The 16,474-nt window shown below is 44.7% G+C and overlaps 1 protein-coding gene across 4 annotated transcripts in view; it reads right to left on the bottom strand.

Annotated features, from left to right (window-relative positions):
• The window catches only part of LOC122565377 (interleukin-6 receptor subunit beta-like), a 109,657-nt gene that overhangs the window by 57,910 nt on the left and 35,273 nt on the right, over positions 1 to 16,474 (bottom strand). For 3 of the 4 annotated variants that reach the window (XM_043721289.1, XM_043721288.1, XM_043721290.1), the window contains exons 2-3: positions 12,752 to 12,837; positions 7,256 to 7,633 (exon numbers count right to left, since the gene is read on the bottom strand). In XM_043721289.1, the coding sequence (XP_043577224.1) occupies positions 7,256 to 7,633; positions 12,752 to 12,833 (460 nt within the window). In that variant the 5' untranslated portion in view covers positions 12,834 to 12,837. Of the gene's footprint in view, positions 1 to 1,113; positions 1,655 to 7,255; positions 7,634 to 12,751; positions 12,838 to 16,474 lie in introns of those variants that run through there. The other variant, XM_043721291.1, reaches the window with a different exon arrangement.

The following is a 16,474-nucleotide window of genomic DNA, read 5'->3' as shown; positions in this document are numbered from 1 at the left end:
GCTGCGGCCCCAACACTGAACCCTGCGGAACACCGCTTGTCACCGGCTGCCATTCTGAAAAAGAACCTTTTATCCCAACTCTCTGCCTTCTGTTAGACAGCCAATCCTCAATCCATACCAGTAGCTCACCTCGAACACCATGGGCTCTCACCATGCTCAGCAGCCTCCTGTGTGGCACCTTATCAAAGGCCTTTTGGAAGTCCAGATAGACCACATCCACTGGGTTTCCCTGGTCTAACCTACTTGTCACCTCTTGAAAGAATTCTAACAGGTTTGTCAGGCACGACCTCCCTTTACTAAATCCACGTTGGGCATGCGAACTACAGGCATCCTGATGGAAGTGGACATCCTCACCTGTCCGGCTGAGCTTGGGGAACACCAATCACGTGCAGACACCTGCAGACCCTCACACAGGGCATATCCTCAGCAGAAGAGACCCTAAGACAGCCCAAAGCACAACACCACAACAAAGCCAATGCTTGGTCAAATGGCTAAAGCCTTCTTCAGCATCTGGGCTGGCAAGTCATTGTAGTTGCTGTCAGGATGTGGACTAGAGACAGCAAAGGAGTCTTACAAGGCCTGACCTGAGTAAGAAAATTCGTAGGCTGGTCCCTGGGAGACTGAGAGAAAGTGAGGACTGCAGATGCTGGAGATCAAAGTTGAGAGTGTGGTGCTGGAAAAGCAGAGCAGGTCAGTCAGCATCCAAGGAGCAGGAGAGTCCACATTTCAAGCATAAGCTCTTCATCAGGAATGCCACAACCTGGAAAGTTCCCCAACATGTGGGTTGGAACAGCTAAATTCTTTAGTAACATTCAAATCGGAACTGCTTAAAATTAATGTTTGGTTAAATGGTCACCAAATTCCCACGGAGATTGATACCAGCACAGCTGTATCTATGGTTACAGAATCTGTCTTTAATGAGATTCACTCAGGTCTCAAAACCTATTGCACCGGACCTCAGCCAGATTGTAAACTTATACTAAGGAACTGTTACAGATTAAGCGTACAACTTCAATTCTGGTCTCCTATGAGCAGTTTGTGCAGTTACCACTGAAGGTAGTAAAAGGCTTGGGCCCAAGCTTATCGGGGCAGAATTGGTTGAGAAAGATTCACCTTGATTGGCTCAACACTTTTTGATTCGAAGATGGCTGCCTCAGTGAAGTCCTAGTGGAGTACCCAGGAGTTGTTGAGAGAAGGCTTGGGATGATGAAAGGGGCCAAAGCTACTCTGCATGTTGCTCAGGAACAATTCCGCAATTTTACAAGGCCCCCCACCAAGTGCCTTTTGCCTTGCAGGTAAAAGTAAAGGTGGAAATCAGGAGGCTGGAGAGTGAAGGAATCATCAAATCCGTGCAGTTTGTGGAATGGGCAGCAGCAGTCATACCAATTGTGAAGCCCGATGGCTCAGTTCACCTGTGTGGGAAGTTCAAGCAAATGGTAAACGGCTTCTTGCAGCTGGATAAATACCCAATCCCTCGCATAGAGCACTTGTTGCAAAATTAGCAGGAGGGCTGTGCTTTACGAAGCTGGACATTAGCCATGCCTACCTGCAATAGCGATTGGATAAGCAGTCCCAGAAGTACACCACAATTAACACATCTAAGGGTTTATACCAGTACATAATACTGCATGCACCCTTTTCCAGTGGAGAACATTTTACAAGGACTACTCCAGGTTGCCATTTATCTGGATGACATACTTCTAACAGGGAAGACCAATGAAGAGCACTTGGAGAACTTGGACATAGTGCTTAAACATTTCTCTCATATGGGCATACACCTCAGAAGGGAAAAATGTGTGTTCCAGGCACCCCAAGTGACCTACTTAGAGTACAGAGCTGACAAAACTAGGTTACACCCATTGGAGGGTAAAGTGAGGGGGATCAAAGGAGCCCAGTCTGTACCAAAGCATACGTCTTTCCTTGAGTTAGTAAATTCAAATGGAAAATTAATACATAACCCAGCCTCCATCTTGCCACCCTTACACCAGCTACTGAAAAAGGGTCAGCCTTTAGGGAAATGAAAAAGTAGCTATCGTCATCTAAGGTGTTGGCCCACCATGATCCGAAGAGAAAGGCAGTGCTGAACATGCGATGCCTCCCGATATGGTACTGGGGAAGTGTTGGCTCACCGATGGCCCAACGGAGAGGAACACTTGATAGCACATGCTTCCTGGACTATGGTTGATGCCTGAATACAATATGCCCAGACAGAGAAGCAAGGTTTGTCGGTCATCTTTGGTGTGAGGAATCTCCACCAGTACCTTTACAGATGGGAATTTGTCATAGTAACAGATCACAAACATGAGCTAGGGCTAATGAAGGAAGAGCAGGCAATGTCACCCATAGCTTCCAGTAGATTCAGCGCTTGATGAGTACAAGTTAGAACACCGTCCAGGAGGTCAAGTGATAATGTGGATGCCCTGAGCTGCCTCCCACTAGCAGATATTCCATCGGTCCTGTCTCCCTTGGAAGAGTCCATTTTGGTTTTAAACTTCCTGGACACCCTCCTGGTCACATCCAACTACAGACACAAGAAGATCCTGTCCGAGCAGAACTGAAATAGCTGGTGGTCCTGGGGGAAGCAGAAGGGCCATCGCAACCAGGGCTGAAATGTTTCTGTATCCAGCGTGACCACATCACCGTAGAGGATGGCATATTATTGTAGGGAGCAAGGGTGATTGTCCCAGATAAAGATCACTATCAGAAACTAGCTGAACTCCACAAGGGTCATCCAGGGGTTTCCAAGATGAAGATTCTAGCAAGACTCTATGTCTGGTGGCCAGGGTTGGACACTGACGTAGCTACATTGGTAGGGTAGTGCCCAGAGTGCCACCAGTGGCAACCTACATTATGGTAAATCCTGGACTCTGTTACATGTCGACTATGCCAGTCCTTTCATGGGCTCAATGTTCCTGGTCAATGTGGAATCCCATTCAAAATGGTTGGACATGAATAAATTCCATTTAGCAAACTCAGGGATGACTATTGAGAAGCTGCGAGCATCATTCATGATACAGGGACTCCAGGACATTTTGGTCACGGTCAATGGAACGTCATTTACCAGCAGGGAATTTGAGTATTTCCTGAAGTTGAATAGCATTTGGCACATAAGGACAACTCCATACCATCCATTGTCCAGTGGTCTGGGGGAAAGAATGGTGCACACATTGAAGTCAGGCTTAAAGAAGTAGCCTACAGCATCACACGATACCAAACTGTCCCGGTTCCTGTTTGATTATCGGGACACCCCTCATTCAACAACATTGATAGCACCAGCAGAGTTACTGAGGGGGAGAAGACTCCGCACCAGGTTAAACCTGATATTTCCAGACCTGGGGAGGGGCGGGGGTGAAACAGCAGCAGGAATACTAATGCCTGCCACATGCCTCCTTTAAGCGAGATAGACAAGTTAGTTCAGGGGATGAAGTTTGGTGCCAGAACCATGGGAATGGCCTTGTATGGGTATGAGGCGAGGTGGACAGAAGGTCAGGTCTCGTGAGTTACAGAGTTTGGGGCAGTGATACAGTCCTGAATGAACATGTGGATGACCTGAAAGCTGTTACCTTATAAACGGGGCAGGGGCAAAACATACGTGGCGCCTCAGAACAGCGAGAAGTCCTGTCAGAAATAATAGGCTCTTCCACTCCGTCTAGTGTCGAGCAAACCTCAGAGTCTGAGATGGATACAGCCTCGATACCGTTACAGCCAGATGAAGAGGAGGAAACTCTTCCCAGATGCTCTGGATGCAAGAGATGGGCTACCGTCTGGCACATGCCACACGTGTCAGAGGAACCAGACCCGGGGGGAAACATTGCAAGGAATGCTACAAGAGAAAGAAAGACCAGGCCAAAATCCTCAGACTTGGAAGGGGGGATGTAGTGATTTGAACCAGGTGGACTTCACTGACTATGCGATCCTTGATTAAGGTTGTTAACCTGGGCCAATAAGAAAGTCCTGGCTGATAGATATAACCAAGGGACAGGAATCCGTGGACTATGTATATATTGGGTGTGGGCGTTTGCACTCCCTTTTTGATTTTCTGAAAAACCTTCTCCTCTGTTTTTGGCTGCACTTCAGTCCCACGCTCCTGATCTTTGGGCACCCGGTACGCAGGAGGGAGGGCAGGTCTGAAGACCTCCTCGTGGGTCGGCTCCTGGGCCTGGCCAAACTGGCCATCAACAGGTCCAGGCAGCGGGCCGTGGAGGGGGTCGTTAGGGCCGACTGCCTGCCCCTCTTCCGCGGTTATGTTAGAGCCCGGGTGTCCTTGGAGAAGGAGCACGCGGTGTCCACCAACACCCTGGAGTTGTTCAGGGAGAGGTGGGCGCCGCAGGGAGTGGAGTGCATCATTTCTCCCTCCAACTCTATTTTGATTTAGTCCCTACCCTCCCCTTCACTGTTTTGATCACACAACACTGCCCTTTGATGTGAAGGGCAGTGCTTGTCACTGGCCACCCGGGTGTTTTCCTATCTTCCTGGTGGTGGAAATTGAATAAAGATTGGTGCACTTTGTGTCTTTCACTGTGTCTCCCACCTGCACACACACACCATGGGTGCTGGGGAAAAAGAATAATAAGCACTACCGCAGTTAGGTGGTAGTGTGGGGGTTAAAGGGAAAAAAAGAAAATAAACAGGAGGGTGCACTTTTGTATGTAACGGTAAAAAAAAGAGAAAAGAAAAAAAAAATATATAACCAAGGGACAGGAATCCGTGGACCATGTATATATTGGGTGTGGGCGTTTGCACTCCCTTTTTGATTTTCTGAAAAACCTTCTCCTCTGTTTTTGGCTGCACTTCAGTCCCACGCTCCTGATCTTTGGGCACCCGGTACGCAGGAGGGAGGGCAGGTCTGAAGACCTCCGCGTGGGTCTGCTCCTGGGCCTGGCCAAACTGGCCATCAACAGGTCCAGGCAGCGGGCCGTGGAGAGGGTCATTAGGGCCGACTGCCTGCCCCTCTTCCGCGGTTACGTTAGGGCCCGGGTGTCCTTGGAGAAGGAGCACGCGGTGTCCACCAACACCCTGGAGTTGTTCAGGGAGAGGTAGGTGCCGCGGGGAGTGGAGTGCATCATTTCTCCCTCCAACTCTATTTTGGTTTAGTCCATACCCTCCCCTTCACTGTTTTGATCACACAGCACTGCCCTTTGATGTGAAGGGCAGTGTTTGTCACTGGCCACCCGGGTGTTTTCCTATCTTCCTGGTGGTGGAATTTGAATAAAGATTGGTGCACTTTGTGTCTTTCACTGTGTCTCACACCTGCACACACACACCATGGGTGCTGGGGAAAAAATAAGCACTACCGCGGTTAGGCAGTAGTGTGGGGGGGTTAAAATCAAAAAAAGAAAAAAAAAAGAACAGGAGTGTGGTCGTGCTTGTCACTGGCCAAAAAAAAAGAAAAAAAAACAGCAAAAAAAAAAGGCATCAAATAAGCACTACCGTAGTTAAGAAAAGGAAAAAAAAAACAAGGGACAGGAATCCGTGGACCGTGTATATATTGGGTGTGGGCGTTTGCACTCCCTTTTTGATTTTCTTAAAAACCTCCTCCTCTGCTTTTGGTGCCCTTTGTGTCATTCACTGTGTCTCACACGTATACACACACACCATGGGTGCTGAGAAAAATAAGCACTTAGGTGGTAGTGTGGGGTTTAAGTTTAAAAAAAATAAATAGGAGTGTTACAACACTGCCCTTTTAAAAAAAACCAAGGGACAATGTGAATAAAGATTTCTGCACTCATTGTTCTTCACTGTGTCCTGCACCTACACACACAACATGGGGAACAAAAAAATAAAACAGGAGTGTTAGAAGTTCTGTTCAGTTTGAGATCTGGCTCTGAGGGAGCTGGATCAGTGTCAAAGTCTCTCCATTCGTGTTATGGGATTGACTCTGAGCTTGCTGCCCACATCCAGTGTGTACTGCTGTTGGTTGGTCTCTGCTAATAAGGAGAGTTTTCTTTTTCTTTCCCCCTTGTCCAGAGATGACATTTGTTTTTTGGTTTGCTTTATTATTTTTTTCACATTTAAAACAAAAGATATACAGGTGCAATGTGAATAAAGATTTCTGCACTCGCTGTTCTCTCCTACAACTGAACACACAAGACATAGGTGCAGGGAAAATAAGCACTACCACTGTTAGGTGGTTGTGTGTGGGGATTTAAACAAAACAGTGGAAGAAGCATCTCCGAAAAAAAATATAACCAGGGATTTAGAATCTCCTGAGTTCAGGGACTAACTCTGAGTTGGCTGGCCACAGCTAGTGTACTGCTGTTGGTTTTTGTTTTTGGGGACCTGATTCCTGAACTGGCTGATCTACACAGTCAGTGTGTTACAGGTGTATTTCAGTTCTCAATAGGGAACTGTTGTTTCATTCGCTGGTTGCAGCTTGTGTGTTACTCTTTTTTATGTAAAAAAAGAAAAAATATATATAACCAGGCAACTTACAATCTCCCCAGTTCAGGCTGGCCATGACCAGTGTACTGTGCACTAGTAAATAAAGAGTGACTTGTTGATGGGATACCAACCTGTGGTGCAGTTATTTCAGAGTGGTATCTACAACTCGGGGCTGGTGCAAAGGTGTCAGGAACATGGAAGTGAATAATGACTTGCATTTATGTCACACCTTTCACAGCCTCCGGTTACCCCGTATCAACAAGATACATTTTGAGACAGACCTGCTGCGCTGCACCAGTGAGGCTCAATTCACGCTGGAGGAACCACATCTAGTCTGGATTACACGTGACTCCAGACCTGCAGCAATATGGCTAACTCTCAACTGTCTATTGGAGAATTAGAGATGGACGCCCAAAGATGTGCGGGCTAGTTAGATTGGCCATGGTAAATGCTGGGTGATGGGGATAGGGTAGGGTCTGGGTATGGGTGGGCTGCTCTTTGGAGGGTCAGTACAGATGTGATGGGCTGAATGGCCTCTTTCCACTCTGTTGGGCATTCTATGATTCTATGACAATCAATACTGGCTTAGCCCGCAATGCCCACAGCCCGTAAATGAATAACTTTTAAAAGAAACTAGCCTGGCTCCTCAATAACACTAAAATTGAATCATTAACTGTTTACTTAGATAATTTATTTAAAACGGAGTGAAAATAAACATTCTGTGAAATTATGAACAATGTTGATGATGTAGTAACTGAAGACTAAAGATTGCTGCTTAATAATGAAACTGGAAGCCAGCTATAGAGTGTTTGGCCTGGAAATATACTTTGATTTTCATGAACTACAACACCATTCACTTCTTTTCTGAACTTACATCCAGCTCTGACCTCAGCCCATTGAAGTAGCTGCCACGAGTTGTTGTACCAGAGGTGACAAGTCAGGTTCCCTTTCGATCGATTGAACCAAGGTATGAATACTGTCGACATTTTGTCATTCAATGCACGGTACTGATTTCTGGGAACCTCTTCCCCATTCATTCGCCAGACGATGCTAGTTGCATTAATTCTGTAATCAAAAGTGCAGCCTTCACTTTTCAATTGGCAAGTGGCTGACAAAGGATCACCCAGGTGAAGAACTGTTGAATTCAATGTCATGTAACTGCAGTTTTCCCAGGACACGCTGACGGTACCTGAAGATTGGGACAACATGTTGTAACTGATCCTTTCAGAACCGTTGACACACTTCTGCAAACCTAGAACGGAATTAACACATGATGAACTTTCCTGATGTACCTTATGCTTTTCATAGAAGACCCCCTGCACTGCTCCAGTGAGGCTCAATTCAGGCTGGAGGAACCATACCTAGTCTGGTTTATATATGACTCCAGACCCACGTCAATGTGATTAACTCTTAACTGTTCATTGGAGAATTAGAGATGGAGTAATTGGGTATTCGCTTCAAGACATTTGCAAAACTTTGGACATTTAATCCGGGTGATAGGGGTCTTTTCCATCAGCTGCAACCTGCTAAGAACCTGGCATCACCTGCTTTGGGGAAGGTCCACCATCTTTGGTAACAGTTTGGCACTGAAGTGGACAGCAGGGCCCTGGATCTAGTTAAGCTCCCCTTTCCCAAACTGATTTCACGGTTATTCATTCTTTCTTTTCCAACCACCACATCTGGGTGCTATCTTGACAGCTACAACTGAGCTTGACCAAGTCTGCTTTCTGCTTCGTCAACTTGCCACAAATGAGTTTGGTAGGTGCCCATAGGCAATCCAGGACCTTGAGGGCTCCTGTCTGCCTGAGGTAAGGGGATGGTGTTGGGGGGGGGGCAGTGGTCTCTGACACAAGTGTCACCTCCATAGCCGCACCTGAAGGGCGCTGTTGGCTCCCTGGCAGAGGGGAGGTAGAGAGACTGGGTATCTCCAGAGTGTCCTGAGATGACAATCCCTGGATGGCTGACTGTCCCTCCTCTGTCAGTGAGCAATGTGGAATCACCTTCCCTGTCAGAGGAGATGGGGACCTTGGAGGCAGGTCATGGTTCTTTGGTCTCCTCTTTCCCAGCCAGTGAATGGATGCATCCATTGCTTGACCAATGGACTAAAGGTCCCCACACATATACAATCCCTACAGTGCGGAAACAGGCCACACCAACCCTCTGAAGAGTATCTCACCCAGACCCATTCCCCTACCCTATTACTCTACATTTCCCCTGACTAATGCACCTAGTCTACACATTCCTGGACACTATGGACAATTCAGCATGGCCGATTCACCTAACCTGCACATCATTGGACTGTGGGAGGAAACCACAGCACCCAAAGGAAACCCACGCAGATACGGGGAGAATGTGCAAACTCCACACAGACAGTCGCCTGAAGCTGGAATCGAACCCAGTCCCTGGTACTGTGAGGCAGCAGTGCTAACCACTGTGCCACCATGCCACTCCTGGCAGGTAGTTTTTTTTCCAGACCTGGCTCTATGGTGGAGGCGAAAGTGAGTACTGCAGATGCTGGAGATTAGAGCCAGGGGTGTGGTGCTGGAAAAGCACAGCCAGTCAGGCAGCATCCGAGGAGCAGGAAAATCAAAGTTTCGAGCAAAAGCCCTTCATCAGGAATGACTTTTCCTACTCTTCGGATGCTGCCGGAGTAGCTGTGCTTTTCCAGCTCCACATTCTTGTCTCTATGATGGAGGCAACCATGCACTTGTGTGCCAAATCCATGACATCAAAAAGAACTTGGTTAGACTCGTTTGCCAAACCCGAAGTTTGACCCTCTCAGTTTACACTTGATCTTTGACACCACTGCCAGACATTCCCTACTTATCTTCACATCTCCGTCAGCCCAATAATGGCTGAGTCTAGAGGCTCATCATCCATACTGGGCTTAGCAGGAGCTTGTTTCTCCACAGGAACATTGGAGACATCGGCCATTTCTCCTTCCCGTAACTGCCAACCTGTTCCAATACAGTGCTTACCCAAATGGGTCTCCAAGCCTACACTTGATAGATAGATCACCCACTGAGGTGAATGTCTCTATGCTGCTGGAGGGTGGGGAGGAAGGTGCATCCTCTAAGGGTGATCTATCTTCTTAGGGATGATGCCTGAGGTGGAGCAAGGGAGATGGGCCTAAGGGTCTTATTTCCTTTGTTCCTGTGAGTGTGAAAGAGCTCTGGAGATTCTATAGGGAAATAAAGCTTAGTTCATGTCAAAAGCCTCCACCCTCACCCTAAATGTTTTCAAGATGTTGGTGCTTGATGTGCAGCTGGGAGGAGCATTGGAGCCTTCCTAACTATGTGGCAGTCGTTGTCCAACCTCCGTTTTGGTACAGACATATTTCCCTTGCTGTCCTGTACTAGCAAGCATTTAAATGTAATTACTTTTTGTAGCTGGCACAACTAAACATTTACTCAGAAATATCAAAGAAGTTAATTTGGTTTCAATTAGATAACTGGACTATATTTATTCTGCTCAAAAAAGCAAAATATTGTGGGTGATGGAGATGAGAAATGAAAATAGAAAGAGCTGGAGAAACTCAACGTATCTGGCAGCATCTGTTAAGAGAGAAACAGAACTGAGATGGAGATATAATTGGTTTTATGCTGCTTAAAAAGGGGGAAGGGAGAGAATTATTCATCTTCGTATTCTATTGCACTGAATTGTATGGAGTCATAGAGTCATAGAGAAATACAACATGGAAACAAACCCTTTGGTCCGACTCATCCATGCTGACCAGATATCTCAACCCAATCTAGTCCCACTTGCCAGCACCCAGCCCATATCCCTCTAAACCCTTCTTATTCATATACCCATCCAGATGCCCTTCAAATGCTGTAACCACACCAGCCCCCACCACCCCCTTAAAAGCAATACAGTTCATCACAAATTAATCACAGTAAGAGATATAGACGTGAACAGTGCCAAACATCATCCACAATCAGTTCCAATTTGTGAGTCCAGTGAAAACCTTTAGATATCAATGTAGCTTTGTGAACTTTGTGATTGTTCAGGAATACTTCTCCAACCTGCTTCATGTAGCTTACAAGAATATTTGTCTCAAAAAATGTCTTTTCAATAGAAACCATGCTGATTGAGTTTGCAACATACTAAAACATTCTGTTTCACTGAATGTGTACTTTGCCAACTTCTCCCTCACATATGCAGACGACTCATTTATACATTCTTCTGGATTTGAATGTAAACCAAACAGTAATAACAAGCAAGCAGAAGATGAAACATAAATACACATATGGTCCCCGAATGGTTTAGACCATAGCGAGCATGAGCTGCAATGACACCACTGCAATTTTCAACAACAAACTTAATTCAATCTCAATTCATCTCTTCAAAAGCCAACAGCACCAAACATATACAATTCACAAATAATACAGAAAATGAAAGGAGTGCTCAGTGCATCAGGCAACATCTATGTGGAGAGATGTAACATTAACATCTCAGGTTCAAGACCTTTTGTCAGAAGTCAAAAATGTTTGAAGTGCATGCATGGGTTTTAAGTAACCTTGTATTAGATCTCACAGCATCTGTTTGCTTTTCCTTGGGTGCCACCTTTCACTTTTGCATTCATGGACTGTGGATGCCAATGGCAAGACAAGTATTGCCCATTCCTGTTACCTTGAGGGTGGTGCTTTTTTGGAAATGCTGCCATCTGTGTTTGCATCCATTCATATTTAAAAGGCCTGTTTCGGCTCTCTGTGACTAGGACCCAGTTCAAATGTTTTAGTACCTGTAGTCCTCATCCCACATATACCTCTCCACCTACCTCCATGGTTCCTCAAACCCTCCTGCCAACTCATCCTGCCCGCCTGCTTTCCTGGATTCCTCACACCCTTCATGCCAGCCCATACTCACTCACTCAATATCTTCCACGGTATCCACCACACAGAAGTTTTGTGAAGATAAATAAATAAACTTCTAAAAATCTGGCATACCTCTCACTATATAGACTCCCATTCCTGAAAACATCAAAGGTCTTAAGTACCTCTAAGTGGCTTATATCTTATAAAAAAAACTTTACCCTTTAATAGCCTCAAATTAAACTGTGAATGCAGGATCCCTGCTGAGATAACTGTAGCTTTGACACCCAGCCAAGCATTCATAAGGAATTATTGTTAGGGAAATATCAATGACAAACTCTGTTAAAAGAGCTGCTACACCAGACAGCCTGTAAATCAAAGCAGTTTAGCAAAAGATCCTTTTTAAAAAAACATTGATAGCTGCAATCCACTTTTTTTAAAAAAGCACAAAGGACAGGAGATTAAAAAACTCCTGATCATGACAGTTAAACAGAACTTACGCACCTTTAAGAATGTTTACTTCAATTGCACAAACTTGTGGCACCTACTCAGTGGGATAAGGGTCTCCCTGTTGAGTGAATCACACCCTGACCCCTTTCCTGAACCAGCATAAATGGGAAATGTTGAAAATGAGAAGAGGACTTCTCTATCCAGATCCCATCCTCCATTTGTAAGACTTCATAAAAGTTTGGCTACTTATACTCTTCCTTTGGCCTGGCATCTATTTTAGTCATAGAGTCATAGAGATATACAGCACAGAAACAGACCCTTCAGTCCAGCTTGTCCCTGCTGACCACATATCCTATATAAATCCAGTCCCCTTTGCCAGCATTTGCCTATATCCCTCTAAACCCTTCCTATTCATATACCAACCCAGATGCCTTTTAAATGTTGTATTTTATCAGCCTCCATCACTTCCTCTGGCAGCTAATTCCATACATGTGCCAACCTCTGAGTGAAAAAGTTGCCCCTTAGGTCTCTTTTATATCTTTCCCCTTTCACCTTAAGTCTATCCCCTCTAGTTTTGGACTCCATAACCCTGGGGAAAAGACCTTGACTATTCACCCTATCCATGCCCCTCATGATTTTATAAACTACTATAAGGTCACCCCTCAGCCTCCGACCCTCCAGGGAAAACAGCCCCAGCCAATTCAGCCTCTCCTAATAGCTCAAACCCTCCAAACTTGGTAGCACCTTTGTAAATCTTTTCTGAATCCTTTCATGTTTCACAGCATCCTTCCTATAGGAGGGAGGCCAGATCTGCATGCAACACTGCAAAAGTGGCCAGACCAATGTGCTGTCTCGCTGCAACATGACCTCCCACCTCCTATACTCAACGTACTGACCAATAAAGGCAAGCAAACAAACGCCTTCTTCACTGGGTGTTGTGACAATATTTCTACTACTTAAAAATTGCTCAAAAAGAAAAACTAAAAGCATTGCTGCAACAGTCATTTCTAACTTAACATAAATGAACAGCCAACTAACAGATTATTTCTCATTCAAATTCCTAAATTTAATACAATTGCTAAATATCCATAAACTCTGGGTCTTACCTGCACAAATGAAGGGGACAAGCAGGAACCAGATCTCCAGCTTTGTGAAGCATACACCGACAGCCATGTTTATTATTCTCATAAACCTAAAATAACAGCAAGAATTGTAACATACTTGTCCAATAATACACAAATGCTGTGTGAAACATTACAAATAACATCTTTCCAATATAAAAGGTTAAGAAAACTTGCTTTCATATTTAATTGAAACAGAACAATTTCCATGTTGTTCAGAGTTTGAGCAGATTAGATTAAAGTGACCGTGAAAGTCTTTAGTAATTGCAATTTAACCACAGCTTTTCAACATCTAAGCAACAAGAACAGGAGCCAAGGACATTCTTTGGAATCAGAATCTCACATTTCCTAGTAACTTGAGTCATTTGCTGGCTTACCACAATCTATTTTATATTTGTAGCCCTTTCTATTGGTCTTCTGCAACAGTTATGGTCTATAGAGAAACCATGACACAAGTTTGCGTGGAGTTTGCACATTCTCCCCATGTCTGCGTGGGTTTCTTCCGAGTGCTCCGGTTTCCTCCCACAGTCCAAAAAATGTGCAGATTAGGTGAATTGGCCATGCTAAATTACCCGTAGGGTTAGGTGAAGGGGTAAATGTAGGGGAATGGATCTGGGTGGGTCGCGCTTCTGAGGGTCGGTAAGGACTTGTTGGGCCGAAGGGCCTGTTTCCACACTGTAAATAATCTAATCGAATCTAAAAAGTCATTTGTTTCTACAGGTAGTCATTTTGGACAAGTAAAAACACTCAAGAAACTTATACTGATGTTACAACTTTAAAACAAAAATTACTGTAGCTATCAGACACCTTTGAGGAAGATGCATGTTTTCTGAATCTGCTCATTAGCATTCCCATTGGTGCAAAAAAACTATTGAGGTCTGAACAGTTAAGTTATCAGGAAAATCTGTACCTTTCAGCAACAAACTAGGTACTAGGCAAGCGGCAAACAATATTCTGATAACTTCACTGCATGCATTACAAAGTACCTTATGGCACAGAAATAAGCTATTTGATGTAATGTGTCCATGCTGGTATTTATTCAACACGTGTAAAAACTGTAAAGAACACTTCACCGGACAAACAAGCAGGAAATCTCACACCAGGATATATGAACATCAACTGGCCACCAAAAGACATGACCCACTATCTTTAGTTTCCATACATACAGACAAAGAAGGACACCACTTTGACTGGGACAACACATACATCCAAGGACAAGTGAAACAGAGACACGCACGAGAATTCCTAGAGGCCTGGCATTCCGACCGGAATTCCATCAACTCCATTGATTTAGACACCATTTACCTTCCTTTGAAAAAAGAACTGGAAATGACATCACCCACCTTAAGAAACCAAGACCTATAAATAGAGAGATGGGTCAGACCACCAGTGCTCTCTCAGATGATGTTACCTAATCATGGTGACGAAACATCCGAAAATAAACCTTCCAGCTCAGTGAACCTACATCCATATCCTCAGCCTGAGCTACAAAAATGTTCGTAGCATTTTTATTCCACTTGTACAAACAATTTGGGGCGGCATGGTGGCTCAGTGGTTAGCACTGCTGCCTCACAGCACCAGGGTCCCAGGTTCAATTCCAGCCTCGGGCAAGTGTCTGTGTGGAGTTGGCACATTCTCCCCGTGTCTGCTTGGGTTTCCTCCAGGTGCTCTGGTTTCCTCCACAGTCCAAAGATGTGCAGGTCAGGTGAATTGGCCATGCTAAATTGCCCATAGCGTTAGGTGCATAAGTCAGAGGGAAATGGGTCTAGATGGGTTACTCTTTGGAGGGTCGGTATGGACTGGTTGGGCCAAAGGGCCTGTTTCCACACTGTAGGGAATCTAATCTAAATAAAAACTCAAGAACCATCTGTAGTTAAAAGGGAGCAGGATAATTCACTAAGCTAAAGGAGGTGAATGCAATACTTCACTCATTAAAACAGTCATTGTTGATTAAGGGGATTTCAACTGAATACCTTACATTACCAGAGGTGTTGATTTAATATCATATCTGAAAGATTATCATAAGGTTTATTAGAAGTTCAAATCCTGTTCTATTAAACACTTTGCTCCCAAATGTAGGATTTTGGCACATGTTTATATTGTGCAGGTGAATCTGACTTTCTAGTCATGTCTTTTTACTAATTAAAAGGAAACAATTTTTTTTGTCTCTTGGAGAGGGTATGGAAGGATTCAGTTGTCATGGTCCACACAGGTACCAACAACATAGATAGGACTAGAAAAAAGACTCTGCTGAGAGATTATTTGCAGCTCAGGGCTAAATTAAAAACCACAAACATAATAAGGAGGCATGTTTATGGCTCAATGATTGGTCTAAGAAATATGAATTCTGATTCAAGGCATACTAGTAACTCAGCAAGAGAGAACTGTTCCACTGGGACAAGTTTCATTTGAAACCGTGCTGGAACCAATGACCTGGTAAATCATATAACTTTGGTTGAAGGTATGGTTTGGAACTAATTAGTGGGGAGAGGGTTCAGGTTTTTAAAAAATCAAAACGAAACAAGAGAGCCTCAAAAATATCATAGTAATATATTATAAAGAAAAGAATTTAAGGCTGTTATTTGAATGCACACATGCAAGGGAGATGAATTGGTGGCACAAATAAAAATAAATTAATATGACTTGACAGCTATAATGGAGATGTGTTTGCAGCATGATCAAAGCTGGAAACTAGTGTTCAAAAGTATTTGATGTTCCAGAATAACATGCAAAAAGGAGGAAATGTGGTAGCTTTATAAATGAGGGAAGTTATCGGTGTAGTGATGGGTCATGATATAGCTCCGATAGACTGTGATGTGGAATCAGTTTGAAGAAAAATAAGGAATTCAAAGTTTGGGAGAAGATTTGTAGCTCGGGTGCTCGTTGTTGTGGTCCTGTTCACCGAGCTGGGAATTTGTATTGCAGACGTTTTGTCCCCTGTCTAGGTGACATCCTCAGTGCTTGGGAGCCTCCTGTGAAGCGCTTCTGTGATGTTTCCTCCGGCATTTATAGTGGTTTGTCTCTGCCGCTTCCGGTTGTCAGTTCCAGCTGTCCGCTGCAGTGGCCGGTAAATTGGGTCCAGGCCGATGTGTTTGTTGATAGAATCTGTGGATGAGTGCCATGCCTCCAGGAATTCCCTGGCTGTTCTCTGTTTGGCTTGTCGTATAATAGTAGTGTTGTCCCAGTCGAACTTATGTTGCTTGTCATCCTTGTGTGTGGCTACTAAGGATAGCTGGTCGTGTCGTTTCGTGGCTAGTTGGTGTTCATGGATACGGATCGTTTGCTGTCTTCCCGTTTGTCCTATGTAGTGTTTTGTGCAGTCCTTGCATGGGATTTTGTATACTACGTTGGTTTTGCTCATGCTGGGTATCGGGTCCTTTGGTCTGGTGAGTTGTTGTCTGAGAGGTTTTGGCGAATACATTGTAGAGGTGTTCTTCTTCCTCTTTTTGCAGTTCTGGTGTACTGCAGTGTGTTGTGGCCCTTTTGAACAGTGTCTTGATGCAACTTCTTTTGTGTGTGTTGGGGTGGTTGTTTTCGTAGTTCAGGACTTGGTCTGTGTGTGTGGCTTTCCTGTATACCTTTGTGGTGAATTCTCCATTCGATGTTCTCTGTACCATCACGTCTAGGAATGGGAGTTGGTTGTCCTTTCCTTCCTCTCTAGTGAATCGGATTCCTGTGAGTGTGGCGTTGATGACCCGGTGTGTGTTC

The sequence above is a fragment of the Chiloscyllium plagiosum genome, chromosome 31 (assembly GCF_004010195.1).
Source record: "Chiloscyllium plagiosum isolate BGI_BamShark_2017 chromosome 31, ASM401019v2, whole genome shotgun sequence".
Lineage (NCBI taxonomy): Eukaryota > Metazoa > Chordata > Chondrichthyes > Orectolobiformes > Hemiscylliidae > Chiloscyllium > Chiloscyllium plagiosum.
This window is presented reverse-complemented; position numbering and strand designations above follow the sequence as displayed.